The 11,916-nt window shown below is 40.2% G+C and overlaps 1 protein-coding gene across 1 annotated transcript in view; it reads left to right on the plus strand.

Moving 5' to 3' along the window:
• The window catches only part of LOC139731070 (uncharacterized), a 90,712-nt gene extending 79,226 nt beyond the window's left edge, over positions 1-11,486 (plus strand). The window contains exons 42-49 of the mRNA XM_071641949.1: positions 220-627; positions 2,136-2,300; positions 4,398-4,565; positions 5,539-5,892; positions 7,410-7,590; positions 8,414-8,658; positions 9,839-9,978; positions 11,322-11,486. Of these exons, the coding sequence (XP_071498050.1) occupies positions 220-627; positions 2,136-2,300; positions 4,398-4,565; positions 5,539-5,892; positions 7,410-7,590; positions 8,414-8,658; positions 9,839-9,978; positions 11,322-11,486 (1,826 nt within the window). The remainder of the gene's footprint in view (positions 1-219; positions 628-2,135; positions 2,301-4,397; positions 4,566-5,538; positions 5,893-7,409; positions 7,591-8,413; positions 8,659-9,838; positions 9,979-11,321) is intronic.
• The last annotated feature ends 430 nt before the right edge of the window (positions 11,487-11,916 follow it).

Below are 11,916 nucleotides of genomic sequence, written 5' to 3' on the forward strand. Positions count from 1 at the left end.
ACTGTTTTCATATAAAAGACCATTGTTGTGCATAAGTGTTTGCTTTCTTCCTGTGCATCATACATCAAATGGCTATCAGCTTGATATTCTATAATAACACTTTGTCAAGAAAGCGTTAATTGTAACTTTGCCCTCTCCTTTTCTCATAGAGAAGACAAAGTGCAAGCAAGACTACAAAATAAGTATGTGGGACTGTATCACTATTCTTTGATATTGCAGAGAAGGGGTCTTGCGAGGAGATCAAGTATGACCTCTGCAGCGAAGTGCTCCCTTACAACTCCACCTTCTTCCCGAACAAGTTTGCCTATGACCAGTTCGAGGCCATCGACCTCCTCAAGAACATCTCGGCCGTTGACTACTGCCTCGACAACTCGTCCGCCCTGGTCCTCTGTGCTATGGCCTTCCCCGACTGTGAAAGGCCGCACCGCCGGCCTTGCCGCTCCTCCTGTTTCAACGTCACGGACCTCTGCGAGCCGTTCTTTGAGTTCGAGATGCACATGGACTGGCCGCTTCACTGCGAGAACCTGACAGACGAGGGTTGGGGCGAGGACGACATGTGCGATTACCACGGCGATGATGACTACGATTATTACGAGGACGATTACGACTTCTTTAATGAAACAGGCCGTAAGTCATGCAAACTAATCTTAGTATTTCTTCTTTAAAGGCAGTAACATCGATTGGGGTAAAACTCCGTAGAATATTCTTAAATTTTCGAATTTTAGTCCAGAGAATGGCATTGATTCTTCTACTCACGCAGTATAAGCATTTATGTGTTAATTGGATCTTAATGAGTTTGGCTACATTGAACAGTGGATAGTCTGTGATGTTGAGAATTGCACACTTCGCTTTCACTTTCAATCATGGAAAAGGGTCGTGATCCAGATTTATGTGACGTACTTCACTTCTGTCCTGGAGTAGAACATGTTATAGTCTATTAATCCCAATATGTATGTGTACCTTGTAACAAGTTACATGTTGGATTCACTTTATATGGTTGATAAAATGAAAACCCACCTGGAATTAATCCCATCCCTCTCCACCCCTGCCCCCATGAGTGGAATAAAAATGTTAGAGGTACAGGTCTTTTTATAATTTTGACTACGGTAACAATGCATTGTAGCATGTTTTACCTACCACATCATCGTCTGAGGGCAGTATATTAGAAAACTCATTTGTATTTTCGCATTGTTATACCCCCGCCAAACGAAGTTTGAAGGGGGTATATAGGAATCAGCGGACGGTCGGGCAGTCGGGCGGGCGGTCGGGCGGTCGGTCCGTTGCAAATCTTGCGTCGCGAACTACTTCCTCAGTTTTCAACCGATTCCCATAAAACTTGGCACAGATGTGTGCCTTGGGTTGTAGATGTGCAAGACGTATTTTTTGACAGTACCCAAAATTACGTTGCCATGGTAACGGCATATTATGGGCAAAAATGGGTACAAATCTTGCGTCGCGAACTCCTCCCACAGTTTTTGATCAATTTTTATGAAATTAGGTACAGATGTTCATCTGAATATGTTAATGTGCAAGACACATATTTCCGCAGTGGCAAAAAGTGCGTTGCCATGGTAACGGCATGTTATTGGTAAAATATAGGGCAAAATGCTTCATGGCAAAACTGCTTCATCAGTGTTCTTCCAATTCTCATGGAATTCATATTGAATGTTTGTCTTAGGATATAGGTCAGCATGACACATTTCTTGACAGTGACAAAGAGTATGTTGCCATGGTAACAGCTCACATATTATGAGCCAAAATGATGGAAAATTTTGTGTTGCAAACTACTTCCTCAGTTTTTGCCCAATTTCCATGAAACTTGGTACAGATATGTGCCTTTGGTTGTAGATGTGCAAGACGCATTTTTTGACAGTACCCGAAAGTATGTTGCCATGGTAACGGGATATTAATGGCAGAAGATCAAGGAAATATCTTGCGGATTTAACTACTTCCTCAGTTTTTTGACCAAAGCTTATGAAATGTTGTTTTGACCAAAGCTTATGAAATGTTGTTTGGCGGGGGTATAACCAGTCGCTGTAGCGACATTTCTAGTTAGTATCACTGTCATAAGCAGCAGTGTTGTTATCATTGTTGTGATAGTAAAGTAATGTAAAATCCTGAATCCCTGTGTTTAGCATCCTATTCAGAAGGCTCCTGTCGCCGTAGTTGCTGCATGGACCCAGATCTGGACTGCTATGTCGGGAACTGCTACTGCGACGACCAGTGTCATTCCTTTGGTGACTGCTGTGAGGACTACTTCGAAGTTTGCCCAGATCCTGTGGCAGGCACTGACAGTCCAGGTACTAAATTTTGGTTAGGTATTTAACCTGTTCAGGACGAGCTGATTTGGCTCTAACACATTTTTCCCATAGACCCCTGCCCGAGTATACTCAGGACTAGTTGTCAACCGCTTAGCTTGGCATAGGTACAAAGATTCGTCCAGGTACTTAATGTACTGCAGATCTTTAACTTGGTCAAGGTTCTAAACTGTCCCGAGTACTTTAATCTGGTGCAGATATCAAACCTGTTTTAGCTACTAAACATAGTCCAGGTTCAAAACTTGGTCCAAGTACTGAATTTTGTGCAGTTAGTGAACTTAATCCAGGTAATAAACTTGATCCACGTACCAACTAGACTTGACCATAAGTTGTGGACACCTTTGTATCATGAGTGAGACCCGCATTTACAAACCATCAGGATCCGTTGACCTGCTAATGAGGATGGGCTGATTTTGCTACAGCACGCATTTCCCGTAGACGCCTGCCCGATAATACTCGGGATTCGTCTTCAACAGGTTAAAGTGTTGTCTTTTTTTCTTTTCATCAAAGGAAATTATCACCTTGTTTGATTGTAGGAATTCACAGAAGACATGACAACGCCTTGTTATTATCTCATGAAGAAAAAAAATAAATGAAGACAGAAAGACATCCAGACCCTAAAACTTTTGCCCCTAGAGTCTGTGACATGGAGCAGCTCATTTCCTTGCACCTGCTCTCAAGTTGTATTATTGTCTTTACATAAACACCTGTTCTTTGTCTCAAGCACCTGTTTTTAAGTTGTGGTATTTTCTCAAGCACCTGTTTGAAAGTTGGAGTATTGTCTCAAGCATCTGTTTTTAAGTTGTGGTATTGTCTCAAGAACCTGCTTGTAAGTTGTGGTATTGTCTCAAGCATCTGTTTGTAAGTTGTGGTATTGTCTCAAGCACCTGTTTCTGACTTGTGGTATTATCTTAAAGGGTGTGTACAGTTCTGGTCGAGGTGAGAATTTAGCTTTTAACAAGTGCGCTTAGAAACGTCAGTATGAAGCGCCATATAAATGCAATTATTATTATTATTATTAACAATTTGCAAGATATTCAGAAACCACTCTATGAGATGTCAAAGAGCATGTAATTCTAAGGGGTATCAAAAGTTTATTTGATGAAAATCAGTTTTGAAATGGCTGAGATATCCAAAAACAAGGTGAAACAAAGAGATCCTAATAAAGTTGTGGCCTGTCACCTTTTATTACCATCACTTTTTTGGATATCTCAGCCATTTGAAAACCGATTTTCATCAAATAAACGTTGAATCCTTCTTAAAATTACATGCTCTTTCATATTTCATAAGAGGTTTCTCATTATCTCACTTGGGAATGTTCACAACATGAATCCCTACCTCAACCAGTACTGTACACTCCCTTTAAGTACCTGTTCTCAAGTTGACAATGTATTATTGTCTTAAGCACTGTTTGACAATTATGCATTCAGCATATGCATTCACACACCTGATATTCTTAAAAAAACACCTTTTCAAAGCTGTTTTCTTGCCAACACACATTGTAATGTGAAATTCATTGCAAATGTGTCTGCAGTCATTTGATACCAGTCACACTCCCCAGAGTAGAATCCAGATGAAGTTTCAGCTTGTAAAAAAAATGCTGCTAAATGCCAAATTTTAGTTCTAAATTAGATTTTCAACTTCATAACATAGGCATGTAGTCTGTTTTGGACCCTATTGTGTGGTTTTAACCTGTTGAGGACGGACTAATTTTGCCACAACACGCATTTCTCATAGACACTTGCCCGAGTATACTCAGGACTTGTCCTCAACGGGTTATAACGTCTTCAATGTACGTGTACATGTATGTGAGGTTGGCCATATGTAACAATACATTTTTAATTGTCTTTTTTGTGTTGTTTTTGTTGTCCAGTTTATGTTCCCAAGCAATCCAATCTTGGTTGGTGTCATCATAAATGCACTCATTTGAATTATCCGATTATTCACTGAAAGTTTTGTGGAAATTCAGGCTAGGAAATGCAAGTACTGAATGTGACAAGCCTGAATATTGTTATTGTTTCTGGTGTCTGGCCTTTCCCTGTCCACGATTGTACTATATATTTTTTTTCTTTCCTGCAGACGATACCACGACAGCACGTTCAACGACAAGACCGTCAACTACTACTATGTCAACAACACCCAAAAGTTGTGATTATCTGTGCAGCAACAATGACACCTGCTATAGCGCCAGTGATGTCTGCAATGGTGTACCTGACTGCCCAGATTTTACCGATGAGGATGAGTGCCGTAAGTTGTCATACTTCTTTTCTCAGTCTCCCCCACTACCATATTAGTTCTCAGAATCTTTAAGAATAAATGAGTTTCAGCGTACTCTTTGGTGTGAAAATTATTTCTTTCACATCAGATTCTGGAAGAATAAAGTAATTACAGTAATGCCCAGTTCAAAGGAAACTGTTTCCATAGGATGCTAATATTGATTCATCAGTGATGATATTTGATATAAATCTAAATTTTGCCAGTCGTCCCCATTGTGAGAGTAATGATAACTGTATGTATAATAGTGTCCCATTCACATGGTCAATGTGACACAGTCACAGAGTCATGGTCACTGAGTCATAGTCGGCATAATAGTCACAGGGCTACTGTAGTCAGAATCGGTGTCACAGTCAGAGTGGCAATTCTGTTGTCAAAGTCACCGAGAGTCATGCAGTCATTATCATGGAGTGCTATTCACACAGTCAGTCACATAGTCGCAAGTCACAGTGTCATAGACTTGCAGCCACAGTCTCACTGTTTTCAGAGTCAAAGTCGTAGTCATATACAGTAAAACAAGGAATGTTCGCATGCATTTTGATTTCTCAAATTTGGCGAGCGCCAACATTTGCGAAATTAAAATGCATGCGAAAGTTCTTGCCTACACATTATGCGTTGGACGCCAGTGGCAATTCGTGAAAATTTCACGCTGCGAGAACGGTCTTCTGCTCTAATTCGGGAAATTTTCATGCCGCAAATAAATTGTGTTTCACAGTACACTTTAAGCAGAGTCACAGTCGCATAGTTAGTCAGAGTGTTAGTCACAGTCACACAGTTAGTCAGAGTGCTAGTCGCAGCCACAGTAACTATATGTACTGTATGAGCTGCATTGGAGTCTAGCAGAGCCTTGTATACATGTATTGTAACCACATTGCCCCCACAAATGACTTTTAATCAGGTGGTTTCATCTAATGTTTTTCTCTTCGCATGTTTTCATCTTGTGCAGCTCGATGCTCTGATTTGGACTTCATGATGTGCTCGTCCGTCGTGCCGTACAACCGTACCTACTTCCCCAACCCCAGCGTCAACAGCCAGGAGAGCGCCCAGCTCATTATGGAAGATGCGCAGGCCGCGGTTGAGTGTCATCCAGACTTCGAGCTGGTCTTCTGCAGCATGCTCTTCCCCGAGTGTCTCCACGACGGACCCACCCGGCGCTCCTGCAGGACGGTGTGTGAGGAAGTGAAGGACGCCTGCCAGAGCGCCTACCTGGAGGCCACGGACCAGAGCTGGCCCTTCGATTGCACAGAGCTCAGCAATGACGGCGTGGTGGACGAGAAGTTCTGTGATGGTGGGGAGGGAGGTGAGATGCTCGATAGGTGGATAGGTGTTAACGCTCAAATCTTCTTTGCTCTGTTTGATTGGGAATTGAATTGATGGTGTAGTATTGGTTGAGATGAGGATTCAGCTTTTAACATTTTGCAAGATATTTAGAAACCACCCTATGGAATGTTAAAGAGCATACAACTCCAAGGGGAATTGAATATCTATTTGATGAAAATCAGGTTTGAAATTACTAAGATATCCAGATAAAGGGTAAAACAAAAACAGAACCTCATAAAAGACATGGCCTGTCGCCTTTCATTGAATCTTCTTCTTTTTTTGTATCTCAGCCAATTCAAGACTAATTTTCATTAAATAAACTATGAATTCCTTTAAGAATTACATTTTCTTTCATATTTCATACAAGGTTCTCTCATCATCTCACAAATGCACATACGCAAAAAGTTGGAAGCCTGAACCAAAGCTCTACCATCCCTTTAAAGATTAAAGGGACATTCCGGACGATTTTCATAATTTCACATCATGTAGTACATACATTGTAAATCAACAACTCCATGTATAGATTCGTGGAATTTGTTGTGGTCCTTGAGCAGAGAAGCCAATAAATTGAAAATCTTAAACAAATTACACTGAACAGTGTTGATGACATCAGAGCCTCATATATTTCAGAAATGTAGCAGTGCAATTCCATTACAAGACCACTTGCTCAAGAAGTTCACCTGTGAAGAATCTATGCATGCCTTCTTATTTTGTTCTACTTCCATGAGCCCCGACTCATGGTGAGGCTGCCATGTCATTATCCTTGTTCATTGCACTTTGTCATAAATTTTGAAAACATTCTCATTCCTCATCCCAATCACTATAATTTCTGAAACTCTGTACTCAGTTTAGCTGATTTATAGTTGTTCAAATGTAAAAGTCTGAAAATCACCCGGAGGTCCCCTTTAAGATAGTTGAAGGACAAAGTCAAGAACATCAAGGATCACTCATTTGGTACACCAAAGAGCATACAAGAATACAAAAAGATATAATAGCAACCGGAATATTTGAGGATGGTAGGATTGAAATAGTACTCAGAATCAGGGCAAAGAATATAAATTCATGGTACTTTAACTGCTACATTTCTTACCTGTGGGATTGTGATATGGTTCTAGAAAATCCACTGTCCATAGTATGGCCAAATACGCTATAGCAACAAGAATGCAATACACACGCACCAAAACACACACACACACACACACACACACACACACAAAGAAAGATACACAGTTCATATTAGCCCCTCATTATCTTTTCTTTTTTATAAAAGGATGTGAATTTCTTTTCAAACCAAATACTTTGGAATGTACTGTGATGGAAGAGAATGTTTCAAAATGAACAGGATCTTTTCCTCTATCAATGAAGAAGTTCTCAATTATTTAAAAGTAAAAAAAAAAAATGCTGCTTGGAGATGCTGTGTGTAAAATGTAGTATTGATGTTCTACCTGTCATTCCAACATGTGTTTATCTTCCACTTCCTTCTTATCCTCCACTCAGACGTCTCTGGAACAGACATCTGTGGCACCCGCCCAGCTGTGGAAGGCCTCCAGCCCAGGATAGTGGGCGGAGTAGACGCCGACCTGGGGGAATTCCCCTGGATCGCATCGGTCCGGTCTTCATACATGTGTGCGGGGACTCTCATCTCTGACAGATGGGTGGTCACTGCTGAACACTGTGTGTGAGTCAGCATTAGCAGATGCTTTCTTTTGTTACCTCATCCACCCATCCATTCAGTCTGTCATTCACACTTTCCTTCCTTCCATCCTTCCTTCCTTCATTCATTCATTCATTTAGTCATTCATTCATCCATTCATTCATCCATTCATTCATTCATTTATTCATTCATTTATTCATTCATTCAATCATTCATTCATTCATTCATTCATCTACTCATTCATTCATTCATTCATTCATTCATCTACTCCATTCATTCATTCATTCATTCATTCATTCATTCATTCATCCATTCTTTCATTCATCCATCCATTTATTCATTCATCAATTCATTCGTCCATTCAATCATTCATTCATCCATTCATTAATCCATTCATTCATCCATTCATTCATTCATCCATTCACCCATTCATCCATTCATTCATCCATTTATTCATCCATATATCCATCCATTTATTCATTCATTTATTCATTCATTCATTCCTTCATTCACTTTGTCAAACCTCAAATCATTGCACATATGTGTAGCTACATTGTACCTGTTCTTCTGATCATCTGTACTACCAATATTAAGTAAATTGTCAAATACCATCAAAAGTGAAACTGACACTTCAAATTCCCTGCACAGCCAAGTTCAAAATAGATAAAACAGAACCAGGAATTCTAGCAATTAGGCTTCCTCGTAGGTATGCATGAATCTCAAAGGAGTTTGTAGACTCTAGGAAGGGGTATTTTGGTCAAACATGACTTGAATAAGATGCAAGAATCAAAATATTTGGCGTGAAATGCAAACTTCCATCCCATATTTTATTCTCTTCTCCCCACAGACCTTGGGCATTGGAGAATGTGTACCTTGGCTTGCGCGTTTTGGATGATCCCACCGAACACACGGTCACCCTTACTGTCGACAGCTACTTCAATCACCCCAGTGCTGACCTCAGCCTCCTTCTCCTGTCTGAACCAGTGGAGTTCAATGACTACATCCGGCCAGCTTGCCTAGCAACAAGTAGAAACGAGACCGAGGACTACACACGATGCTGGGTTGCAGGCTGGGGGACCACATCGTCTGGAGGTTAGAAATGAGAGGGGGTCAGACATTAGACCATTACAGGGCTGGCAGAGCATTTTTAAAAGTGGGTGGGGAGGGCACTTCCAGGTTTCATGAGCTAACAAGCAACAAAAAAAAGTCTTCAGCTCATCTTTCTATTCCACTTCTGAGTTTCTTCAGCTGACAAGAAAACATATGTTTCCCATAGACACCTGCCCGAGTATACTCAGCACTTGTCCTCAACAGGTTAATGCAGATAAAAATATTGTTAAATGAAAGAAGGATATTATTCAGAAGGGGGAAGGTTCAGGTGTGAGTTTCTTCAGTTTGTCTCCCTCTACAAACTAGATTTGTTAAGATCGCAACTGCTGATCTGTTAATTAACAAAAAAAATATATGTATATATTGTTATGGAATAGCATGTTGCGGATTATTTAGTACAGAAGTGGTTTTCCTTAAAGCTGTTGTGCTGCACCTGTCACCTTTGATGTAGTGTCATTTCATTCAACCTTGAGTATTCAAGGCTGAAGGAAGCATTCCAGCTCAACCTAATTAGCATAGCTCTCTCCATTGGTTTCCTATTCTACTGTACAACTGTTTATACAACGCTACACATTGGCACTGGTCCAACAGTCCCTGACCAGTAAAAATCACTGTCGGACCAGTAACTCTTTCAGGAATGAACCAGTAAAAAAAATGGAAAAACTGGGTACCTACTGGTCTGACAGAAAGGTTGGACCAGTAGAAAAAATGGGTTAGTGTTTTTATACGTTATTCAAAATTGTCCTCACCATGTACAAGTCTATGAATCACTCGACATACAAGTGTATGATTGCTTAACCGCATTTATACATTGTAAACCATGAATAGCTCAGATCTTCGAGTCTTAAGCTTCAATTCTGTTACGGTATGCGGCAACACAGAATGAAGTGAAAAACAAGAAATGTTGGTGCATTTAAACCAGGGTCCTGTTGCCTAATATTTTTTACCTGGGAAACACTCCTGTAGGAACTGAAACCTCACGTTTGCACAATTCTGCCTTTGTCTCGAACACAGGAAAAAAGCAAACTGTTACAAAGTTACCTAAGTTTTTTTAGGATAATAGTTTCATGCAACATGTCCCCAGTAGATCTGTGCCATGGTACATTGTAGTTCTATTGGAGTACAATAAATGAGAAATCACGTCTTGTTTGTGCTTTTGCAGGAGTAATCTCCCTCGTTCTACAGAAGGCTCTTGTTCAGCTCATTGACTTTGACACCTGCTATGGATACTATAACGGCAACCTCATGGCGGACTCTGAGATCTGTGCCGGATATGAGGAGGGTGGCGTCGACTCCTGCCAGGTGCGTTGCTATGGAAACAGCATCAGTCTTCTCCGAAGTCGGACTCCCCCCCCCCCCCCCCCCCCCCCCCCCCCCCAATCAAATCCATTTCAGAGGGCTAGTGTCCACAAACATTTTTGTTGAATGTTGCACAAATTTCTCTGGAGTTTTCACACATGGAATTATCAAATTACTGGCCAAAAGGAATTGTAGGCCCCTTGCGTTTATATTTTGTGTGTGTGTTTGCTTGTTCTTGCATAAAAAAGCTTATAATGGTTCAAAGATGAGTAGTCAATAACATGCAAAATAACAAATAGAGTAAACATGAAAACTAAAGCTATTAATCAAGGAAGCTTATTTTTTACCCTAAAGCAGGCGGGTTGTTGTGGAGGGGGAGGGGGGGGGAAGGGGGCTGGGGGGAGGGTGGTGGGGTTGAATAATTAGACATATCTTATATGACATCATTTTTGCAAAAATCGGTCATACCATTACGATGCAGGTTTATGTGTAAAGATACATGCTTGTCAGACCAAAAGTGGCTCAAAAATATGATTTTTCTGTACAAAGTCAATGCAGATGGAGTTTTCTCACCATATTCCAAAAGATTTGATTTTTTTCACTTCCATTGGCTTAAATCAATTCATTTTAACATAGTTATGCTTGAAAAAGTTTCTGTGATTGATTTTGTGGAAAAGATAACAAAAAAGGTAAAAAATAATTAATACATAAGAAATTCATAAAACAATGAAAAAATCAGAAATTGATTTTGATACCATTTTTTTAAAGTATATTATAAGGAATGCTACAAAGATCATTTTCACCAAGCATTACGATTCTCTGAGCTTTATTTTATTATTTAGAGCAAATTATATGATCTCATGCATATACTGGCATTATTCATTAAATTCAAATATGAAGAATAAAAATTTCTTTTCCTGTTTGTTTTTATTTTAGTAGATTATGCCACAGGAAATGTACATGCCAAGTTTTATGGCAATTGCACAATCCCAACCACGGAACAGCCAAAAAAAGAAAAGAAAAAAAAAGAAAAAACACCCAGCCTGGTTAGGGTTGATCCACAACAATTTATGAATCAATCAGTTGAGCAATCGTCTGTCGATGAGAAATTTAATTCATCACTCAAGCAGTGATATGAAATATTTGCTTGTCGATTGTGCAGAGATCTAAAAAGCAATGTTCCGTAGCATGTGTCCACTGTGTGTGTACACGTACGTGTATGTCAATAAAGGCCACGCAAGTTATGAGGTGTGGGACTAAGAGAAACAAGTTGTTATATGTCGTATTAATCATACGTGCAGTACTAATTCTCATTGGATCGTCTTTTTCCTCGTAAAACTCCACAGGGGGATAGCGGAGGCCCACTGGTGTGCGAAGGCGGTGATGGTCGCTGGCATCTGGTTGGCGTGACCAGCAGGGGTATTGGATGTGCCTTTGCAGGATTCCCTGGCATCTACGCGAGGACATCCCTCTTCGTAGACTGGATACAGCAGACAATGAACGACAACTGATTTGTGTCAATCATCTTGCAATATGAAACAGATAATCAGGTTATTGGGGCCAGTAGTCTTACTATATTATATATTTTTATAATGATGTTGGAGCTGATTGCGGAGACTTGCAAATCAATAGAATGTGTCTACATAATCATGTACAACAATTGTATGTGTCCATATCCATGATATACCATCTGAAGTTGCTTCTTATTACCCTGGAACATTGTATTAAAAGGGGGGGGGTTGGGCTACAATTGCCCCAGGGGTGTTCCTTTTAATGCAAGAATGCATTTGGAAGTCGTAATCCTGGATATTATTTGTTGATTTTGCCAACAACATGCTGAGAGGTGATTGATTTGGTCATAGTAATTATAAGCTCCGATCTGACATCCCAGGGATAAACCTGCTGAGGAGAGGACTGTTAAAGTCATTTAAGGCGTGAGGG

This window comes from Diadema antillarum, unplaced genomic scaffold, assembly GCF_040938485.1.
Source record: "Diadema antillarum isolate AM-2024a unplaced genomic scaffold, OU_Dant_1.0 seq00000356_RagTag, whole genome shotgun sequence".
Lineage (NCBI taxonomy): Eukaryota > Metazoa > Echinodermata > Echinoidea > Diadematoida > Diadematidae > Diadema > Diadema antillarum.